The 23,623-nt window shown below is 44.7% G+C and overlaps 2 protein-coding genes across 12 annotated transcripts in view; one reads left to right on the top strand and one right to left on the bottom strand.

The window, feature by feature from the left end:
- The window catches only part of ncor2 (nuclear receptor corepressor 2), a 105,937-nt gene extending 100,623 nt beyond the window's left edge, over window positions 1-5,314 (top strand). For 10 of the 11 annotated variants that reach the window (XM_042099935.1, XM_042099930.1, XM_042099929.1 and 7 more), the window contains 8 exons: window positions 1,171-1,319; window positions 1,662-1,825; window positions 1,984-2,115; window positions 2,445-2,578; window positions 2,870-2,926; window positions 3,456-3,644; window positions 4,007-4,189; window positions 4,381-5,302. In XM_042099935.1, coding sequence (XP_041955869.1) covers window positions 1,171-1,319; window positions 1,662-1,825; window positions 1,984-2,115; window positions 2,445-2,578; window positions 2,870-2,926; window positions 3,456-3,644; window positions 4,007-4,189; window positions 4,381-4,565 — 1,193 coding nt within the window. In that variant the 3' untranslated portion in view covers window positions 4,566-5,302. Of the gene's footprint in view, window positions 1-1,170; window positions 1,320-1,661; window positions 1,826-1,983; window positions 2,116-2,444; window positions 2,579-2,869; window positions 2,927-3,455; window positions 3,645-4,006; window positions 4,190-4,380 lie in introns of all 11 variants that reach the window. The other variant, XM_042099925.1, reaches the window with a different exon arrangement.
- Window positions 5,315-9,847: 4,533 nt separating this feature from the next.
- rflna (refilin A) lies at window positions 9,848-23,355 on the bottom strand. Its single transcript, XM_042101594.1, has 4 exons — window positions 23,027-23,355; window positions 22,424-22,810; window positions 14,047-14,156; window positions 9,848-13,462 (listed from the first exon to the last, which is right to left on the bottom strand). Exons 2-4 carry the CDS (start codon window positions 22,640-22,642, stop codon window positions 13,117-13,119), a joined length of 675 nt encoding a protein of 224 aa, XP_041957528.1. The 5' UTR covers window positions 22,643-22,810; window positions 23,027-23,355; the 3' UTR covers window positions 9,848-13,116.
- Window positions 23,356-23,623: the final 268 nt, after the last annotated feature.

Here is a 23,623-nt window from a genome sequence, read left to right as displayed (position 1 = left end):
CACACACACACACACACACACACACACACACACACACACACACACACACACACACACACACACACACACACACACACATACTGTACACACACTTACACATACACATACTCATGCGAGCACGCTCAATCACACTCAATCCTTCGGCCCCATTGTCTGCTGTGTAGCTTTGATGATGGGGTGGTTCCATGTGCAGGGGAAGGAGAATGAATGCTCGCTGCTTTACGCAGTGTTTTTTTGTGTGTTTTTCTGTCTTGATTTTTGGTTTGTTTGTGTGTTTCCAGCTTTCGTTTGTTGTAACTTTTTACGTTGCTCAAGGTGTTTGGTGCAGCTGAATAGGTACAGTGACATAGTACGTGGAGATAGAGGGAGATTAGACTGATAACAGTGTTAACACTATAAGACACAAGTGTTGTAGCTGATGACTGATACACCCAAGGGCAGATTTTATCACAATTTTGGAAGACACATTCTTGTAAAACCTTGCCACATTACTAACAGGGCCACTTCCTCATTTGAATGTGCTGTACGCAATTTAAAGAAGCACACAGTTGTGCAACAAAATAAGATGATTTACCCTGTAAACCTGCAATTCTTTTATTTATTTATTTTTTTTTTTTTTTAAATAATTCTTTTTATAATGAGCCCCTAGATTTGTATTTTCTCCAACGTTTGCACACTCTGAGCGTGTGAAAGTGTTAAACACGGGCACACATGCCTTCTCTGTGATGGTAAGTGACATAGCTAGAGATTCATGCTATGTGCTGCTCCGGTCAGTGTTTGGATACAGGATAGAGGTAATAGACGTGTGTACACAACAGTTTGAAACAGGAAGTTGGGAATTTCAGAGATTAGGGGTAACACACAGATTACCTCTAAAACACACAAACAATAGATCACAATGCAATGCATTCTGGGTCATTTTTGTGTTTTAGGGGCAGCCAGGGCAGCTGTTGTGTGCTAGCCATGTTGTGTCATAGGTTCCTGTAATGCAGCTGTGTTTGTGTTTCTGGGTCTGTCTCTGGGTCTGTCTCTGCTCTGCTGCTGAAGGCGATCTCTGCTCATTCTCACTAAGTGTGTTGGAGAGCCTCTGCTGGTGATTTAATGTTTCCTTTTGGTCATTCCCCCTTCTGTGCGTGTGTGTGCGTGTGTGTGGCCCCTGGCCCTCTACAGCAGCCCAACAGAAGGCGGCAGCCGCTGCTATGGAGCAGCACGGCCTCTACCGGCCTCCCTCCGAGGAGCGTCTCTCCCCTGGCCAGCAGCCCCAGTCCCCCCACGTCAAAGGCAGCCAGCGGGTGGTCACCCTGGCCCAGCACATCAGCGTAAGTCTGCCAGTCGCATCTGACGGCATGCATCTCACTGACCTCTCCATCATGTCTGTTTGTGTGACAACTAGTGTTTCCACTCGCATATATGTTCCTATTCAAAATCAATATCTGGCCCCAGCCGTGGCGCGACTGACTGGGCCACCTGCACCGTACGCAGGTCAATCTGATGTAATATCTGATGTAAGGTGTTCTGTTCATAAACCTCTTCTGTTCTTTGTCTCTGTATACAGATGCATATGTATGCATATGTTTCCCGTCATTTTTACTGGAGTGAGTGGAAGAGAATGCCTGTTAACATAACTTAACTAACTCGCCCCGTTGTCCGCTCCCCTGTAGGAGGTCATTACTAAGGATTACACTCGACAGCAGAGTCAGATGGGCAGCCAGCCGTCCCTGTTTGGGTACCACAGCTCCCCAGGCCTGGACCTCACCCGGCCCCCTAGCGCCCCCCAGAGCCAGGGCAGCATGCAAGATGGCCCAGGGGAGAGGCTGAGAGACCGGTAAGAGCCCCAGCACACAAAACAGGAAGAGATACAGCCCCTCCGTCTGAAAAACATGAACTTTAAAAAAAAAAAAATACAATTTAAATATACTAAATACAATTCTGTATTTATTTGTGCCTGTGTGTGTGTCTGCCTCTCTCTGTGTGTGTGTGTAGATCTCCTCCTCAGAGCAAGCAGTCTCCAGTGAGCCTGTCAGCCGATGGCATAGAGCCCGTGTCACCACCAGGGGGCGTCTCTGAGGCCGAGTCCCAGGGGACCTCCTACCCAGATGACCAGGGGGAGCAAGTGTAAGGCCCACACCTATGCAGTCTCACACTGACAGCCTTACGCTCACACACCATACCTGGATAATCATGTATACATACAACTTCAGACACACTCACGTTTTACTCTCACATATTTTACTCTCACATATTATATTGTCACTCACCGACAAGCAAGCATTTGCAATCACTTCACGGTTAACAAGCAGAAGAAACCTCCACATTCAGGAGTTAGACTTGTCTATACACTCACATCACCTCAAACTGGCAGGCTGATGAGTATAAATTGATCACACACAGATGCTTGTTTCCAGACGTTCATGTTCTTTCTCCCGCTATCTGTGTCTGTTCAGGATGGGCTCTCGTTCTCCAGCCAGTGGTTCTCAGCCCCCAGCCTTTTTCAGCAAGCTGACGGAGAGCAACTCCACCATCGTCAAGGTGAAGAAGCAGGAGATGATCAAGAAGATTGGCAACGAGAGCGACTTCAGTGAGTTGACACCTTCACACAAACAGCTAGTGTGTTTTCTCTTTCTCTCTCTCTCTCTATCTCTATCTCTCTCTCTCTCTCTCTCTCATACTCACACTCTCACACTCACACACACAAAAACACAAACACCTTTTTGAAGAGGTGAAATGATCAAGCCTTCACCAACCCGACACTAGGCCTTACATTATAGGGCCTGATTTTATAGTGGCTACAGTAAGCTTTATATGTGATGAGGTGGCTAATCCTAGTACCTCTGGTTAACATCTGTTTGCTTGTCTTGCCCTCGTTCAGATCCTGCTCAGCCCGGCACAGAGATCTTCAACATGCCGGCCTCCACCACCACTGCTGGTAAGTTTCACACACACTTAAAGGTGCTATAAGCTGCAGGGTAACGTCACTTCTGTTGACGTTCAAACAAAACAGAGAGCTAGCTCGCTACTCCCTCCCGCTTGAATTGAAACTCTCCCAAACATGCATCTCATCGGTGATTTGCTGGAACAGTGTTTTTTTTTTTTTACAGTGTATCGGGGCACAGGCAGCTAGTGGATGGTGAGGTGATGTTAGCTGTATGGGACAAAAAATGTTTTAGCTTAGAAACCATGTTACATTGCTTATAGCACCTTTTAAGAAGGCCAACTAAGCACGCACACACTTAGACCCAAACACCTGGGATCAGAGCATAATGTCAGCTAGAGCAGCACACCTTCAGAAGCACCTTCATAATTGAACTCTTCTTTTTGCTAATGGTTTCCCACTCCCATTATCTCTTTTTCTGCTTTCTTTTCACCCCATTTTCCCTTCTACTCCATTCATTTTCTTTCTTTCTTTCTTTCTTTCTTTCTTTCTTTCTTTCTTTCTTTCCCTTTTCTTCTCTCAGGTCCTGTGAATGTGCGCAGTCACCCTGCTCCAGAGACCGGAGGGAACACCATTGGTCTGGAAGCCATCATCCGCAAGGCCCTGATGGGCAAATATGACGAGCAGGGGGAAGATCGGCAGCCCACCTCCATGGGCTCTGCCCCCACGACCACGTCCGGCGCTGAGGGTCACCAGGAGGACTCCTACTCAGGTGAGCTCCACACGCAGTCACCCTATAAGTCACCTGACCTGATCTAATGACTACTGTGGCATTGCTACTGCAATGTCCATTCCACTGTTGCACAGCAAGAGGAGTATCTTACATTTTTATCTCAATTTATATTTAGTTATTTATTTACACACATGTATTTATATACTGCATAGTGTACAGCAGTTTATGTGTATTAATTATATACCAAGTCAGTTGCTCTCGTCTGGGATTGTGCTGGTGGCATTGTTGCTCACCTAACGCTCGCTCGCTCTCGCGCTCTCTCTCTCTCTCTCTCTCTCTCTCTCTCTCTCTCTCTCTCTCTCTCTCTCTCTCTCTCTCTCTCTCTCTCTCTATGCGTGCAGGAGCCGGCAAGCTCAAGTCCAGCGGTGGCAGCCGCTCTAACGGGCGCAAGGCCAAGTCTCCGGGGCCAGGTCTGTCCGGCGGAGAGAGGCCATCCTCCGTGTCCTCCGTCCACTCAGAGGGAGACTGCAACCGCCGAACGCCCCTCACCAACCGCGTGTGGGAGGACCGGCCGTCCTCTACAGGTACACGCGCACACACACACAGTTCACACATACATACATAATCACACAAACACACACACAAATCACATACATGTATACATAATAGCACATACATACATAGCCCTTTCTAACTACATCTGTACTGATTGATCTTTGGGTACAACACACACACACACATCCTTTTTTAAAACCTCTTCCTGTTTCTTTCTTAGGTCCCACTCCTTTTCCCTACAACCCCCTCACCATGACGATGCGTTTGCCCATGGGTCCGGGCCCCGCCCCTTCCCCCACCCAGACCAATCAGAGCGGCCAAGGGGCCGGCCAAGGCCGCGCCTGGGAGGAGGAACCCAAGCCCTTGCTGTGCTCTCAATACGAGACGCTGTCCGACAGCGAGTGAGGGACCCACACACACACACACACACACACACACACACACACACACACACACACACGTCTCCATTGATAACAAGAACAATATTCTAGACTCTTGAGAAATCCATTGCATCGGTCCTCGTTTTAGACGCACACACACACACACACACACACACACACACACACACACACACACACACACACACACACACACGTACGGACTCTGCTGCTGCCGCCGCCGCTGCATTACTCTCACTGACCAAAACACTCAGATCAAGCTCAGACTCCTAACGCACAGGAAGAACCGGGCCCAAGATGGAACCACACACACTCAGACAAGCACACACACACACACACACACACACACACGGAAACATACAGTTGGCCCACCCGACCCCAATCTCCATTATATATACCTCACACTCCCTGCTGTGGCCCCCACTGATGCAAAAGCAGTGAGTGGTTACGTGTGTGTACTTGTGTTTTATGTTTATTTTTTGTTCCACTGCTGCGTAGGTGTGAGTGTGTCTGTCTGTGTGTGTGTGTGTGTGTGAATATGTATAAAGATGTCTGTTTAGTGGGTTTTCTTTTCTTTTCTGCACAACCACATTAACCGTGTGCATTCTACCGAGGACTAGTCTTTACAAGAATCACTTTTTCAGAACTCCTTTAGAAATGTTCGTCTCTTTCGTGTGTGTCTGGTTTATTTCTCTGGCCTTATTCATGCAGACACTCAGAACCACACACACACACACACACACACACACACACACACACACACACACACACACACACACACACACACACACACACACACACACACAGCGTCTCCAGGCATTGCCTTGCCCAGCACAGGGCTCTGTGCTCTCTTGGCTCTCCAAATTCAAAGCCAACCACATACATACATACATACATACATACCAACATTCATACATACATACAAACATTCATACAGACATACAGATAGAGGCACCTTGTAACTCCTCACATATGACTGAAGGACTCAAGGCTCAGTATTGGAATCAAGAGACTCACTAACTAGCTTAACAGACTCACCTCTCGCAACAAAGTGCAGCCCTCATACAGTCCTGATTAAAGATGGCTGATAGGAACCCCCCCCCCCCCCCCCCAATCCACAATTATTCATTCTCCAGTTCCAAAATGGCCAAAAGGACCCGCTCAGTTTCCAGAGTCATTCGCTCCCAATGCCCCCCAGTGTCCCCAGCTTCTCATAGCCTCATACACTAGTGAACTGGAAACCGTGTGCAAGGCTCTGACAAGGTGAACTCCCCGGAGAGCTCTGCAGCCATCAGAATGCATCCAAAACCAGAGACTCGTCTGAGCATTTTCACTCAGTTTCTTTTTTCTTCTTTTCCCCCCTTTTTTGTGGACAGTCCTGTGTTAAGTGAGCTGCAGTTAATTTTCTTTTTGACGGTGATTTTTATTCTGTTATTACTTTCTGCTCATTACTTTTTGGGATTGTGTCAAATAATATATATGATGTCTGTTCATGCATTTTGTTTTTGCAATGATGTGTTCAAGTGGGAGGGTCATATAATTTTGGTTTACAGGGTACACATATGTCCACGTCACATGTCCGTGTCACATGTTCAAATGTTTTTTTTTTTTTCTCCTGTCTTTCCATTGTCATTTTTTTTTTCTTCTAATTTTTTTTTTTTTCTCCGTCCCCATTGCAAGTGCACCTTGCCGACCCCAGACATGGATTCCCTGTCCACACACAAGACGTGTTTGGCGTCACAATACCTGATTTGGCTGACTCACTTTCACGGGGGATGTATCTTGTTTTATGACTGTTGATTTTCTCTCTCTGTCTCCCTCATGCTTATTTTGATGACATTTATTTACTTTTTTTTGTATTGTATCTGCGTCGAGCACTTAGCTTCTGGCCTCGCTCTCTAGGTCCACTCTGTCCAGAGAGGGACCTCACACAGCCATGACACTTTACTGTGGAGGAAGAGAAAAAAAAGAGTTTCTGTTTGAATATATCAAACCCCACCCCAAAACGCCACCCTGCCTGCTGATTGACCCACATGGACGCGTTGTTATTGTTGTTGTTGTTGATGCCGTCGATTGTTTAGATGTTCCCGTGGATAAACGACAATCACAGTGATGGGGAAGGGATGAGGTGAGTAGAGCTTGAAGCTCTCTCGCAAGTTCTCCCTGCCCTCACCCGGAGGGGGGGGGGGAAGAAGTATGCACGTCGGTTGACTGATATTCGAACGCGCGACCTCACGGAACAAAAACACGACAACAGAGATGTGACGAGTGCTGCCTGAAGGCTTGAGCAACCTCTGAACTTTGAACTCCCCACCCTCCAGTAAAACAGGAAATCTGGCCTCCCTGTGTGACATGTCCACCCGACCCCGTCCCAAACCCCACCCTATGCCCTGTACAGCCCTACTCCTCCATGTCAAGTGGCATTTCCAGTACAGTAGTTACACATACGCACGATTTAAGGCTTGAACTACGTGGAGACTACTTGTCATGTCCTCTGTGTTAAGTGTATGCCTACCGTACCCTCATGGTACCTTTTGTTTCTGGTTGTCCTCTGCTCTGCGCTCAGTTTCCTCAGTTTGAGACGGCAAGGATCTTAGTTAAAGCCTTGCAGCGAAAAACAATGGAAATTGACTGAATACATAAAAGGTGCTGATCTCCCTTTTTTTAGCTGTTTATATCCTCTCTGTTGGCAGTAATGGCAGTAATTTTAGTACTTTAAGATCAACGTGGCATGACATTTTTTAAGATCAGCAATAGACACATTCACTAGCCTGTGTCTCATGATGGTGATTTAATCTATTCTGAAAGTAGACTCATCGTATTTCCTTCAGCCTGGGTTTTCCACCATTGTCCTCTTGGGAGAACAAGAAGACCTCAGGGAAGGTTCAACTTTGCGTACCCATTTTATAGTCCCTGAATGGGGGGACACATTTTTAAACCATTTTCAAAAATGTTTTTGCACTCAGATTTTTTCTATTCGTTCTGTCTGGTGGTAATAATCGATTGTTAATGAACGTGATCAAAATGTACTTTTTGAGAAAACATTTAAAGTGCTGTAGCTCTTCAATTTAAATCAGAGTGCTTGGCAATTTCACCCTAAATTCAAAAGGAAGTTATAGAGTGAGCTTGACAGCACCTTTTATATACAGCACACACATGCACACACTCCTCCATACTGGCAGTCACAGCTGCGTCGCTCCCACACCTGTACAGGCCAGTGGATTTCCCAAAACACTTTATTTGCTCACCATTCACCTAAAAGGTGTGTGGGGGGAGCACAAAGCCACACTCATAGTTCCACATATCGAGACGTTTTCGTCCTTCCTCTGGTACCCATGACTATTTCATTGCTCTGGTCGAATGTGGCCTCTGTTTTTGGATGATTGACAGATGCTAATCGCCATCAAGGGCTGCTGATCCAGGTGAATGGCTAAAGGCCTGCGCCTCGGGCTTCTGTCACACCAAGGGTAGGTTTAGGGGCAGGGGAGGGGGACATGAGGTGGCCACGGTTCAGAGCATCTATTTTCTACTACCACGTTTGCGCATGTGTGTTTCATTCATCCGTTTTTGCATATTTTCGTTTTTTTTGCTTTATTGTTTTCATTTTTTTTATGACAACCCAGTGTAAAATAGACAGGATTTGTACATAGACATTAAGAGATGTACATATTTATGTGGCTTGCTGCAAGGTTGGTATTCACAGACAAAAAAAAGAAAGAAAAAAAAAATACTGTTCTCACTGTTTTTTTTTCCTCCAGTTTAAACATGGCCCACCAGCAAGCTTTTGTGGATAGCAGTGTAAAAAAAACTCTTAAAACAAATTAAAAGTGAAAAAATAAGTAAGACACTGCCTTAATGTTGAAATAAAAAGCTTATTGCCATTCACATGATCTTGGTCTGGGTTTTTGTTATTGCTTTGGTCTATAAATATGACTTACTTGGGTAAATTAAATAAACATGTTTTATAAAATGTAGCTTAAAGATATATAAACAATGTGCCCAAAATTCCTGTTATATTAACTTTGTTGCTGTTTACAGTCAGGACCAGTGACCGATTGTTAATGCTTTGTAAGGATTTACACCCCATGTGGGTACAGTAGTTTTAGAGGCCGTGCAAAGGCAAGGGTGCAACCATATATACACCACTAGAGGGCGCTCTATCCACAGTAATCACCAGTCTTGTGGCTTTTACAGTGTGACCATGCAATGCTCAATACACTCTTTCTGAGGCAGTGTGTATCTGTCCTGAAGAGACATTTCAACTGAAATGGTCTACTGAGAGACTAGCACATTGTAGGTAAGTGGAGATATATATATATATATATATATATATATATATATAATGGTTTGGGCAACTTCATACGGAGCCGCTGAAGCACCATGGTGGGAAATCATTTGTAGACCCCTTTTTGCGTTCTCGAAATAGTTTTGCATTCCCTCGCAATATTTTTGACTGCGACGGAAAGCAAAAGTTATTGCAAAAAAACTTGTGATGGAACGCAAAACTTGCGTGGGAACACAAAACGTATGGGCTCTAAAAAATACATTCTCTGCTCTAAAAAGATTATTCCCACCATGGTCCTTTGGGGGCTTCGTTACTTCATGCCTATGAATGTGTGTCTGACATTACACGGACACATAAAAATGTGCCTCCTGCATTCAGAATTGGGGCCCATCCCACATGTCTCTGGACTGATCATACAGAGGGCTGTGGCTTAGCTGAGAATAGTTCTAACCTGTTCTATTCACGTCATACTACCACTAGTATATGGAGTATGCCAAAATAACATTGGTTTCCTCACGCTTATTTCCACAATTACGTGAGGTTATGTTATGTGTTGAACATTACAGTGAGCACTGAAGACAGTTGAGTGTGGAGAACGTGTTAAAGGTTCAAGTCCTCCTGTTTCTAACATTTATGGATGCCTGATTGCATTTGTATGCAGTATGCAGGACCATGCATACCGAGCTTTGTGATCTGCTAGGTCTGATTCTCTAGGAATTCCCACAGGTCTTGTGCTACCTGTCATCGTAATTTGTGTAACTACACACACACACGCGTCTACACATGCATACAAACATGCACATATAGCTCTGGAAAAACTTCAGCAAAAGTTCAGCAACCCTATATATATATATATATATATATATATACTGATTCATATTGATAAAGCAATCTGATTCATATTACATGTACATTTACAACACTAGAGCTTGTAAATTGAATGATTTAAAAAGAACAGACAAGTTTGGCAATGTTTGGGTTTGGGAATTTTTCAATTTTTTATTTTATTTAAGATATACATTTTTCCTCTTTAAATTATTTACTCATCTGCTTTCCAAAAAAAAAAAGGAGACCACCAACATGGGAAATTATACAAAAATATAAAGAGAATTATGAAGTGCCGCATTTCCACATATACAACAACAAAAGTATTTTACAAACAAATCCTCAAAACATTAAGAGACAGGAACAGTAACTGTTGGAGTACTCTTTCATGAAATTCCCTAAATTAAAATAATCTCTAGTCTTTTTTCACATCCACCACATCATCTGACAGACTTCACACAGACCCTCGTCACTTTCCTAAAACCTTCACAATTTTCCATTATCACTGGTCTTGAACAAGGCCTTCACAGAATTCGGCTACCGGACTTGCGTCAGCTGAAACCTTGATTTGCCCTCATCTGCACGACCACAATGGCCCTATTTCTTTGTGGGCCAGTAGACATTTTTGTTAATGATCAACTCTGCTTCCTGTTACCACCAGACAGTGAGTTTATTCTACAAAATTCACACACTTCCAGGTTTTCATCTCACACTTACAGATGGGTAAGAGACTGTTTTCCACCCCCAAATGGAGCCCCCAGTGTGCCATGCTCTTCTCAACATGCATTTCAACACAGCTTTAACACAAAACCTATGTGCATCTATAGTAAGGGGTAATGAATTAAATCTGATGGATCAGACCCTTGATCAGACTACCACGCACTCCTCGGAACCTGAAATGGATCTACCTGATCCATGCCAAGTCAGGACCAAGTCCTTTCCCAACTCAGCTGCTGTCTGAAGCCGAGTCTCAATAGCTTTTTTTTCATTGGTATCATCTATCAGTCAATCTACAGCAACATCCCAACAATGCTGCAATGGAATGGAGTGCCTCCTTTAAATGCTTCCCCCAGATGGCCTTCTTTAGCCGTGCTATATCCAGAGATCTAATACAGCTAGCTCACAAGTGGCCTGGTAAAGCTAGCCGCCACAAGCTAAAAACTCTTTCCACCAATAATATCCCATCTTACTCTTTCCACCAATAATATCCCATCTTATTACTTTCCTTTCAGCTCTTAAAGCTCTGTCCAATCTCTTCATTTTCCATTCTCTTCCCTTTTGTATTTCAGCTAAACCTTGCTCTGTATTTTCCTAAGCAAGAACCATTGCATTTTCACCAAGAAATGGAAAAACAAACCTTTACACTTAGATAAGAAAGATTTTCATAAATGAGGTAAGAAATCTGAATTGCATAGTTCAATATTTACCAAATTGAGCATTTACCATTCAACAACACAAGACTGACAACAACAACAAAAAAGGAGCTAAAAGTCTTGAGGATCAGGTTCCCAACACAAATGTACAACAGGTACTTAATCCTCCATTAGAAAGGGGAAAAACTCATATGTAAATGAAAGGAAACTCTTATTTTAGGCATATTATAATACACTTTCTGCATCAGGGGAATTAAAGGACTGACATATGAAGTGAAGAGATAGGAGGAGCTTCTATAATGGTCATCATTACCCAGAAAATGAAAAACTACTAAATTAATAAATCCAAATGCAGGACTATATCACAACTCAGTCAAAAGGAACAAATTGAGGTTACAGCATGTTCTATATACATCAAACTCTTTTTGTCTTTCACACATTCTTCCATTACATGCTCATTTTAAATTTTCCAAGAAAATTGTCAAACTGCATATTAAGGGTGTACTCACACCAGGCACAATTCACTTGTACCGTGCCAGAGTACGGTTCTCTCCCGTTCTTGGTCCGCACTTACACTGCATAATATCAAACTGTACCCAGGCACGGTTGAGTTGCTGTGCTCTAGAATCTTTGCATATCAACCGTACCGTGCCCGAGTCCACCTCCTCAAGTGGACCCGGGCACTAGAGATGCGCGGATGGGCTATTATTTCAACCGTAACCGCATAGCAAAACTTATCATCCATCCGCCATCCATCCGCACCAACGTTTTTTGACCAATTTTCAAAACCGCACCCTCCTGGTTGTTTTAATGTATATGGGTGATGCGTTTGATTGGTTCAACCGCCACCCGCCCGAATTTAATTAAAATATTATATTTCTTCACGTCATCCGCCCGATTCGTGGTTTAACCGCGGAGTCCGTGGCTGCAACCGCGAACCGTGCATCTCTACCAGGCACGGATAAGCATACCGTGCCCGGGTACGGTACGGAGCGATCACACTGGTCAAACAAACCGGACTTTGGGGATCAAACATACTCGGGCACGGTACGGATGGCATAGTGTGAGTACGCCCTAAGAGAGATTATTATTCAAATGGGGATGCTGTTGTTTTGAAATCTGACCCTGTCCTAATCGTATGTAAAGAATCTTACTGATAAGATGTGTGAGTTGGAACTGGACCAAACACCTGCATTCCCAGCAGAAGACCTGCAGTAGCACCATGACAGAGCCACAACACTGAGGGCCTACATAAAATGTCTTGTTCTTGTGGATACCAAAACTTCCCAGAGCTTGACAGTCTGTCTTACTGTCAAATCTTTGGTCCAACCTTTCAAGTGCTCACGACAGGCCTGGCATCCTGCTTGGACACCAGCAAAGCCAGCAAGCAAAAGGGAACAAAACTATACATATATACACCAATGAGTGCAATCAGGCTGTTAGACAGCTGTGGCTAACATAATTGGCTTTCCAAGAGAGTATTAAGTTATGGGAGTACGCAAAATAACGTAGGATGCATTTCAGAATGTACTATTCTTCTTATAACATCTGTCTGCAGGATTCCAGCCACAGCTATGTTGGCTGAGGATGTATTTGACATGGTGCCCTAGGGAGTACTTCAGCACTGTGAGGGATTTTTAAGGCAGTTATATAAGACAAAGTAAATACGCGGGAAAAACCTATTGAAAAAAAAAGATTAGCAACACTGTAACCTCTCCGCTAATCTATGTACTACCAGGCAGACACAACACCCAGGCAGACAAATAAAGTGTTCTGTCTCAGACGTCTCCCTTCTGGTGCCGGTCCGCCTGTCCCTCTTATTTGCCCCATCGCACACACCCTTTCTGTCCATTTAGATCCCTTATCTTCACAAGAAGAGTTAAGTTTAGTCCCCCAGCGCCCCCCACCCCAATCCTCTGGCCTCCCTTCACACGAGGCTCATCAAGAGTTCATAAGGTGGGTGCGACTGCCACTGGTGATTCCTGGCTTGGTGTTTATTGGTTTGTTAGCCCTCTTCCGCGTCGTTCCATCGCTCCTGCTGCGCCGACTCCTCTCCGCTCCACTCCACAGTCTCCTCAGAGGTCCTCTGTGTAGATGATGCAGGGGCTGAGGTCCTCACTGGACTCCAGGCGCACGGTGGAGGAGAACCAGCGGCGGCCGGCCCCCGAGCCCGAGGGCTGGTGGCTGAGCGTGGTGCGGTAGGTGCTGCGGGCGTGCTTAGGGTAGACGATGGCCGTGCTCTGGAAGCGCAGTGGCCGGTGGCGCGGCTGCAGGTAAACCTCGGCCTTGTAGTGGCGCCAGGTGCAGTCGGGAGACGCCACCACCACCGTCTCGCGAAAGTTGGTGGGCACGGGAACAGGCGCACAGTAAAGTTGCTCACGGTAGTGGCGGTCCGACGCATACCTCACGGAAGAATGGAACCTAAGTAGAACACAGGAATGAATGAGAGGGCAGCTGGGGATGACCAGAAGAAGAAGAATTGTGATATGTACTTTTCAAGGTAGGACAATATTCCATGTCAAGCTGGAAGTACTAATATGTCCTGCCTGCCTGCCACATGATTGATATTTTTATACTTATCTCATCCCTCTGAATGGTCTCAGACAGTTGACCCAGATGGGCCAATTTTAGTGAATTGTTTGAGACAACCCTGTTCTTTGAGACTACCACCTGAAAGTGCTAATCTAGGCAAACCTTGAAATGAAGGCAATGGGTGAAATCATCTGGACTGGTTAAAATATTACGTTCTAACCCAACCTGCAATAATGCACCTTTGCTTTTCATACAGATTCTCCTTTACAATTCAACTTTTTTTTTCAAATTCAAATCCTATCCAAGCCATAAAATCAGGAGGTCGATCCTGGATGTCATGACCTGTACAGAACCGCTGAGAGCTAAAGGTCGAACACAACGATGGCCAAGAACTCTAGTGTGAGTGTGGGGGTGGAAAAAATACCAGACAACGCAGAGGAGAGAGATGAGAAGGTCAGAGGGGTCAGACTCACTTCACTTCCTGCTCAGGTTTGGGGTTGACCTCGATGCTCTCTCCGTAGACCACAGGCTGCATGCGCGTCTTGAGCTCTGTGCCCTGCGAGTTCAGCAGCAGGTAGGGAAGCTGTGGAGAGAGAGGAGAGGATAGTGGTGAGGACATGCAAGGCCATGACGATTGGCCACCAGAGATGTTTGGAATACGTTCTGGAGTATTTTATTTCATGCTACTAAACATCATTTAAAGAGATTCAAAGAGTTAGAAAGTGTGTGTTTGTCTAGGTCTGTGTCTGTCTGTGGTGTAAGTAGGTTTCTGACAAATGCTGATTTGGAATTATAAGAACATTGCTCCTGTGAAACAAGATAAATGAGTATAAACATTAAACAACAAGTAAATTAAGACGGTGAATGAGGAAATATATTAATAATATCACCACATCCCATCCCTTAGACAAATAAACCTGTATTTGTTTGACTCATACAAACTTCTTTCATTACATTATTGATATAGTAGCTTTACCCCTACAATAAGTATTGAAATATTTTACTTTTCATTATCGGTCTTTTTCATCATCAGTAATGATATCAACAACAAGCCTGAGAACTTCAAAAAGTCTCGGTGTTGGCCAAAGTCAACTTTGAAACAAAAAGAGAACCCTTTAAGTGAGCCAAGTCGCTGAGAATCTACCATGACTGAGAATGCAGCTATCCAAACAGTAAGCCTTTAAAGGGGGGTACTGAGAGATATGTAGACACAAACACCGATCCCTGGGAGATAACAGACAGGTCCTAAGTGAAGGCTGCCTATAGAGGAGGCCATGGTCTAGAAGGAATCCATTTCTCTGTCCCAGTCCCAGCTACTTCCAATCTGGCTGGTGAAAGCACTTAGACTATGTCTGTCTGTGTGAGTGTTGTGTGTGTATGGATTTATGTATGAGAAAGAGTGTGTGTGTGTATACACGTGTTTGTCTGTGTGTGGGCACTGCCTGTCTGACTTGACTGTGTGGATATCCACATGATATCCATCTGTTTTGTCTATCTGTCTGTCTGTCTGTAAGCTATGTGGGTTGTTCTATCTGTTTGGGTGTCTGTCTTTATGTCCGTCTGTGTGTGTGGGTGTCCACTTGTTTGTCTGCCTATTTCATAGAGCGAGTGTACATGTGTGTATGTGTGTGTGTATGTGTGTGGTAGGTCTGGGCATTTTCAAGACTCCACCTGGTGCAGCTATTAGTGCTCATACCAAAACCAGCCTCTGAGACCATGTGCAGGCTCACTGCTTTACTCCCCTGGTGCACACTAGCAACTTACACCGCGTCCTAAATGCATGTGATGTGAACAAGCATTTGCGACAAAATCAGTTTAATTTCCATTTGAATTTCCTGGCACAGACACAGTGCTGTGCGATGGGGCACTTTTGTTGGACGCCATTTATATTTACTTTCTGTCGCTCACATTGTTTTTGAATGAGAAATATGATGCAGAAAAATGCCATATCTATCAGATTCAGTGTAGACAGAGAGAATTCAAGACCCTCGCATGCAGTGAGGACAAGCTGTCAGGCAGTATTCAGTGTAGGCCTACCAAACTTTCCCAACTACACACTACCTCACTCAGTAGCATACAATAGCACTACAGTTCCCTATGCAATTATTTATCCCACTGACACGCTAGTCCTATTACAAGTGTGCTGACAGCCATATTGAGCTGGAAAAAGGTCTGCATACGTCTCAGCTTCCCCATCTTTGACCCCTCGCGCCGTCTCATTCTCTTTTCGCTGAGCTGATCCAGGATAGGCAGACACACACATGAGGACACCTGGTTCTCGCATCCAAGCCCTGTGTGTGTGTTTATTTATTGTGCCTGTCCTCTGGAAAGCCAGAGTAGCAGCTTTGGCGGGAGGCTGTTGATGCTCAGTCATAATTCTATTTAATGGTGACGTGCTCAAAGAACAGAGGAAGAGAAGGAGGGAGAGATAGAGAGACAGAGATAAAGAGAGAGAGCCCTGCTACCAGACCAGAACATCTACTGGAACAGGAGAAGTTCCCATCTATCTGAGTCTCTTCCCTCTCTCGCCACAGGGGTCGAGCTCAGTTCACCTCAGGATTTGGAAGCGTGTGATGAAGTGGAATGAGGAGTGTGGGAGGAGAAGTGAAAGGAGGAAGGGAGGGAGGGAAGGGGGATGGATATTCTTAGAATTCTGCTGTTTCACCTGGAGCCCTGAATACAGTCCTGATTACAGTGCTGTTAAGGTCCTCACAAAGTTCTGGCCCTCACAACATTCTGGTCCTCACAAGGTTTTGGTCCTCACAAAGCTCAAGGTCCTGTTATGGACTTTGTGTCATGGAGTTCTTTGCCTCTGCCTCGTCCATTAATTCCATAAATCGGGTCAACTCGGTGACTGTTACCCCTTACATAACAACCATCGCCTGGTGGATGCGCTATGCATTTATTCATACATTGTGTTACTACTTCAGTAAATGGAGTGCCCTATTATGCACATAATAAAAACGTAATCTGCATTTTCTATAAAGTTTTATCTTTTTAATATTCTAACCACAGCATTGGGCTTTGCATTGTTTGAATCTTTTTTTTTTGTGCTGCAGCTTTCCCCAGCTTTGGAAGTGTTTGGGTGGAGGGCGACACAACAGATGCAGCTGGCGTGAGTGTGAGAGTGTGTGTGAAGAAACCTAGTGTGTGTGGCACGGGCCTGACACAGTAGACAAAGCTCTGTGGCGTTCTACTGGGCAAGAGATGGTTACATATTCCAGCATGTGGAAGCACTTAAGGAATGCCAGTAATTCAGTGACTCGGCTTTGTTGGATACAGCTGTTCCAGGCCCACGGGCGAAAAATACCAGCCTGTCCGACCCATCTGCGAATCAGTGGGGGAGACAGTGGGATTCCACCGGAGACTGGTCCAATTCTAGAGTCGGTCGGGGAGGAGAGGTAGCCAAAAATATTCTCTTTCATTTCGTCTTCCTGTCCTCAGTTAGGGTGTGTGTGCGTGCGCGTGCGTGTGTGTGTGTGTGTGTGTGTCCATATGTGTGACAAGTCAGGGTTTGAGGACGTGCTTGTGTGCCACTGTAGGCCAAGGGCATGGCCAACTGTGTGGATTGCAGCAGACATATGCAACCACAGTGTAATGACAAACCCACACACACATACACACTGTTCTAGTTTCTACCATAGAGTATAGGCACCCCTGTTTATTCCATACAGAAGTCAAATCTCTCTCTACTTTCAAAGGAAGTGCGTATGACCACATGGAAACAGGACTCACGTGAGTTCCATTTTCACATGAAAGTTTATATCTCTGGTATGTGCCTTGTATCAGTTCAATCAACAGATTCTGTTTGATGAGGTTGGACCAACAGGCCACCAGTGTGAAAAGGAAGGACAGAACACAGCTGTCACTTTGTGGGTAGGTTTTCTCGTTCTCTCTCTCTCTCTCTCTCTCTCTCTCTCTCTCTCTCTCTCTCTCTCTCTCTCTCTGTGAGTGTGTGTGCATCTGCTGTGGGTAGCTGTGTTTGCCCAGCTGCAATACAATAATGGGGGTGTAAGTTAAAAGTACAGCGGCAAATATGAGTCTGTGTGTGTGTGTGTGTGTATGTGTGCGTGTGTGTGTGTGTGTGTGTGTGTGTCATGTGTGTGTGCATGTGTGTGTGCGTGCATGTGTGTGTAGTACAGCTGCTTTGCCATGGGAGTCTCCTTTATAGCCCCTGTAATAATCTAGCCAGACAGTACTACTGGCACAAAATATGACTCGGTTTATAAAAGGCCCACAGACACACTCATAACAGAGCTTATTCCTGTTCCATTTCAAGGGTTAGTTGTCCTCATCGTGAAACGCCAAAGATGTGGGTGTGTGTATATGTGGTATCTGACCTCACCATGGTGTGTTTGAGTTGTTTGTTAGTCCTCTTCTGTGCCCCTGTGACTTTAACTGATATTCAGGGCCAGTGGCTGCAGCAGCCTAATAAATCATCTTAACCAGAGAAGCATGCCACCGTTTGTTGGAGTGGGTGTATGTTTAAGTGTCAGGTGAATAAGTGACCAGAGTAGTTCCGCTCTCTCTCTCTCTCTCTCTCTCTCTCTCTCTCTCTCTCTCTCTCTCTCTCTCTCTCTCTCTCTCCCTCTCTCTCACACCCACTTTCTTCAGTGACCACTGCTGTGTTTACCAAGACCCTTTTGTAATACCAGCCTTAAGCCCCGGCGCGGGAACAACACATGCTTTCAGTTGCACACAGCGAAAAGGGCACCGCGTACACAAGTCCTCTGAGTCCTCTGAACCCACCCACCGCACACCCTCACCCACAGTCTACTGTCCACCTGAGCCCTCAATGCTCAGGCCACTTTGCGTGTGCTGCAGCTAGATCTAACCCCGCTAGGTTAAATCAGCCAGCTGAGGTCATGACTCTCTTATGCAACCATATGGCCTCCGTGTGAGTCCTGGTCGCCTCCCCAGAATAGAGTGTGGAGATTGTTCTTAGATGGCGTACGAAAACAACACAAAAATAGCCCCCCAGAGTGCAAAGGGAGAGCTTTGTGCAAGCTCACGCACGTCTGACGTGAACTAACCCTCACACACAGACACAAACACACATACACACACACACAAACAGACACACACATGCACAAACACGAACATAATAGTAGCTGGACTCCTGTATGCAAAGTGACCTGGCTTCGTTAGCCTGTTATTTTGGGTGTCCATATTTCCCGTAAGAGATATGAAAACAGACCATTTTACGCCAGCTGGAGGCTAAACCGAAACGTGGGCTCTGACCACCATCAAACGGCGGTGCAGTGTCTGTGATTGTTTTAAAGTACAGGGTGTGTTAGCAATAAAATGTGCTCTGAGGCACATCCATGGTATTCCTTTCCCACTCAGCGATGGCTTTGGGGTGTCTATTATCAGTCTTTTGAAGGCAGGCCCTTCTCTGATAACGAATGCAGTCTAAAGTGCTCAGGTGATGAAAACGGAGGGGACCCACCCAAGCCATCTTTCTCCTGCAGGCTGGACTGCATTGTGCAGCCAATCATCCTGTCAATCACTGCATGTTCCGTGATGAGGGTTACCACCATGCCTGACTTTGCTCATGAAAGAAGAAAAAAAATGTTTTCCTTGTTACAAACTGTTTGTAACGGTTTGTCAGAATTGGGTTATATTTTAGATTCATAGTTTGAACGTGATAAGCAAGACTCAAAGGGCTGTGTCAAGGAGTGAGTCAAACACAACCTGAGTCAGAGACAACCTGAGCAGTCAAGCATATCTCTCCAGCAGTACAGCAAATCCACACAGGTTAGCACACATGTGTGCAACTGCCTGGCTGTATGTACTGTAGGTGTGTAGGCAGTCATCCATGAACAAGTAAGAGCTTGTTTGTCAGTGTCTGTCTCGGCCGGCTGTGTCAGGGCTAATCATTTCAAACTGGAGTGCAAACCCTCTGGTTTACTTTTCAAAAAGCTCGGTATCACTCTGTGGGATCTATGTTTGGCACTGGGGCAGGAGGAAAGTGCAAAACACACACACACACATACACAAACACACACTCACGCACACACACACACACGACACACACACACACACGACACACACACACATACACACACACACACACGCATACACACACCCACACCCCCCCCCCTCCTCACACACACACACACACACACTGAGCTGGGTAATAACTTGAACGGACGAAAAATGTTGTTGTTGACATGAGCAATGAGACACGCAGTTAAGTAGTGTCCTCATGAACAGTGCAAATATATTTTGGTTTAATATCCGCAGATTCAGCTTCTCGTGCTGGGAAGTGAAGTTCCCTGGTTTTAATGGGCTGTGCCCTGAAAGTCTTTGCACAACCGAGTGTGCCAGTAACTAGCAGGTGTGGTGCAGTTAGCTTAATGTGATATGTAACCTTTAGAGGGAGAAATCAGAGCTTGGCTGTGTATCTCAGGCATGTCCTACTGTATTATAAAGCGCTGAGAGTGTGTGTGTGTGCATGTGTGTGTGTATGTGTGTGCGTGTGTGTGTGTCTATGTTTGTGTGTGTGTTCGTGTGTGTGGATTCTCTGTGTCTCTCTGACAAACACACGCATGCATACAGAGCGAGACAGGAAGAAAGACAAGCACAGAGAGATTGGTTACATTGGAAGCCACTGTCTTTAGGCTCGTCAAACACCCAAACTCGCAAATCAGAAGGTCAAACTGTTTGCGCCACTCATTGCAACTCCCAAGGGTATCTGTTCTTTGCCATTAGCATGCTGCTATCGCTACATCCAAACTGTAGGCTAGGCTCATGGGATAAAGCTTTTTGGACAAGTTTCCTTTGATACTCCCATACTTCTAGAGTAGTTTTTTGCAATAACAGTAATGCGTCCACTCTGATCAAAGCAAATCCTACTCTAAAACCATTATTGCATTAGTAGCGTGTTATGACAAATCCTCACACAAAATAAGCAGATTACAGTATAATTATGTACTTGTAGAGTTGAAACTTCAAACATTTAAACCGGACGGCTCACTGCTAATATGGCAAGCTACAACTTTTTATCTCAACTTTTATCCATGTCTTGAAAGGATAAATTACATGTTTGATGTGACTGGATTTCCATACAGAAAGACTTAACTGTGATTTAGATTTTTATGTCTTTTGTAGGGCAATTCCATGGAAAATTGACTTTTTGTCACATCCATAACGCCAGTGAAATGCCTTGGCATTTGTATGATGTGAATGATTACATGAAATTTGAGCATTTGCTAATTTTGGCTGAAGAATGTACATGAGAAAAAATGCACAAAAATCATACAAATGCCAAGCATTTTATTGGCGTTATGGATGTTACAAAAAACATAATTTTCCATAGAATTGCCCTGTACCATGCTTTCCAAAAATATTTATAAAGAATATTAAAGGAACCACTATTTTGAGTTCAAAATCAGAGATGATCTACCCTGGCCTTTCGGGGGTCTTTCATGCTCAACTGGAGCCTAGCTGTCAGCAAATATTATGTTTACACACTTATGTTTACACACAATAGCCAGTACAGCAGTTGTAGAAACTTTATGCTGAGAGTATGTGGTACTGTGTCCCTTCAGTTATGAGTAAAGATCAGGCACTTCCTCACCTCATCATGGTGAAAATGTTGTGTACACTGACAACAGCAACAGCAACTTAATCCTAAAAACACCTGCATTCCCCATACCCAGTTTGTGCCCCATAACCAACAGTTTTCTCACCTAAAGGTGTGCATATAGATGTTTAACAAAAGCCTTTTAACTCTTCCCAGCATTTTCAACCCTCAATGTTGTCCCCTACCATATCATTCCTGCTATTCAACATTTTTTTCTGGATCTGCCCAGTACAGAAAACATTTTATCCCAAATGACTGAACCAGTGGCAAATTATGGAGACCATGAGCTTCTTTGAAGGATATGGCAAACTGCTCTTCCTTTAAACACAGCTGTATTCCAATGCAATTCTTCTCTTTAGCACTCACTGAGGGGGACTACAACAACTGGGAATGGTTGGGGATATGCATGTCAAAGTACCAATTTGTGTTGGTTTACTCATATGTTAATCATTACTGAGACTGTTAATACGTAGCCTACACTCGTGAGTCTGTGTGCTTTTTGACACGGCATGAACTTTCAAAGACTCTGAACTTTATTCAATGTTGGCTACTGGAGTGCAAATGCACATAGAGCTCTATTGCTACAACTGTTTGTATGTGTTCTGTCTAACCCCCAAATCTGAATCTTTATGGAGAATGTTTGAACCTTATTACCTGTGTTGGTCATGGGCATGTACAGTAATGGATATGCTATATGTGAATACAGGGCAGCTGTGAATGTCCCAAGATACTACCTTGACAGCGTCCATCCAAAATGAATGGAAGTGTGTCATATTATCCAGTAATACAAATGCAATAACCTATTATGCCCCAAATCAACAATTATTCACACACAGAAAAAAGAAAAAACTGATTGCTTTCTACCGTCGTGGAGACTTTGTCAAGTAGGCCTAGGGGTCAGAACAGAATTCCCAAGATTGTGTCCAGATGTGTAGCATTGCTTTACAGTTACAAGACTATCTTGCCTACTTCAGCATTGCAGATGTGGTAGAGCCTATACGGGGTCTTTTAAAAATGAACCATTTGCTGGTGATCAGTGCTTGGCTGGTCTTAAACATGACTATCTTTCAGCCAGTAACCCATTACCACAGATCCATTATAGGCCTGCTTTGTCTGCGATAAACGTTTCTAATTAGGCTACGTTTGAAGGTTAATTGCTGACATTTAATTGCTTAAAGCAAAGCGCATTTGTGTGGTTCGCTTGGCCTATTGATAATGAGTTTGTAGGCTACATGTGCAAAACTGAACGATATTTCACTCACCAATTTTCCCTCTCGGCTCTCTTTTCTATAGAACCCATGGTGTTGCTCCACGGGCGTCGTACAGCTCCCCGACCGTGACTCGAGAAGCCCGGGGGAAAGCGAGTAGAAGGGCGGGCTCGGGCTTGGGGGTAGTCCTGAATCCGGACTGTCGAGCAGCCCTTCTCGATTCTTGCCTTTTAGACTATCATCCATAGCTTGTAAATGTAAGTGCCCCACCATTTCTGGAAGAGCTGACAGCAAAAAAAAAAGCAAAGCGAATTCACTCCCGACCAAGTGTGTGAGAAAGTCTGAATAGACAAAAGTTTCCAAGTGTTTTTGACAGACGTTGTCAGAAAATGCCTAAATATCCCATTTCACGCCAGAGATGACTCCGCATGTAAGGCCAACCTGTAGAAGAAAGAAGTCATGACAGTAGTTAGTAAATGTCTTATATTTGGTACAATTCTGTACCCATTCAGTGTATTTCTTCATGATTACGTTGTATTCCATAGGTTTGGCTACTTCTCCCAATAGCCCAAGTTGAAAGCCATATTTTGTACAACACAAGACGCACGACGAATAAAGTAGTCTACAATATAAGTTAACTGTTGCCTATAGGCCTACCTTTGCGTTGAAGATCACGTCGATTCAAATGTTGACATATATAACGTTCTCACGATGGTGGTATTTTCAGATCATATTGAATGAAACCTCACTGCAAACGTTTAGGCTGCAAAATAGGCTGCAATGTCCCGAAACAATCCTCAATTAAACCTCGACAGAGAATAAGATGTGGAAATAATTTGGCTATCAATGCAAACTCGGCGGTTGCTTTCAGTCTCACTCGCTCTTTTTCTTTTCCTCACTCGTTCTCTGTGTGGTGTGTCTGCCTGGCACTGTGCTTCCAGCGATATAAACGGAGTCTGCCTTCGCTGAAATGACCAGAGCGAGCGCTTTGGGGCCCCTCTTAACAGGACTGCCTGCTTTTTTGCAGCTGGAGCCAATCCAGTCCCGTTGATGGACCTGGAACACTTCCAGCCTTAGCCGGTAGGGCGAGCACTTCCGCTCTTGCTTTCTTCTAAGGGAATTTATTTCATGAAAAATGTCACTTCACTTACACGATGATTGCAGTTTGACTATCTCGCTAAAACTGTCCGAGTTTAAAGTAATAGAACTCGCGTCTACAGTTATTGTCAAACTGGCATTTTAAAAATGTATGGC

Source organism: Alosa sapidissima, chromosome 8 (assembly GCF_018492685.1).
Source record: "Alosa sapidissima isolate fAloSap1 chromosome 8, fAloSap1.pri, whole genome shotgun sequence".
NCBI lineage: Eukaryota > Metazoa > Chordata > Actinopteri > Clupeiformes > Clupeidae > Alosa > Alosa sapidissima.
The sequence above is the reverse complement of the archived record's forward strand: the minus strand, read 5'-3'. Positions and strand labels throughout refer to the sequence as shown.

Coding starts and splice junctions, on each gene's coding strand:
- rflna (XM_042101594.1), bottom strand. CDS start 22,642: ATGGTGGGGCACTTACATTTACAAGCTATGGATGATAGTCTAAAAGGC. Junction 14,157..22,423: donor AGAGCCGAGAGGGAAAATTG/GTGAGTGAAATA, acceptor CTCTCTCCACAG/CTTCCCTACCTGCTGCTGAA. Junction 13,463..14,046: donor AAACCTGAGCAGGAAGTGAA/GTGAGTCTGACC, acceptor TGTTCTACTTAG/GTTCCATTCTTCCGTGAGGT.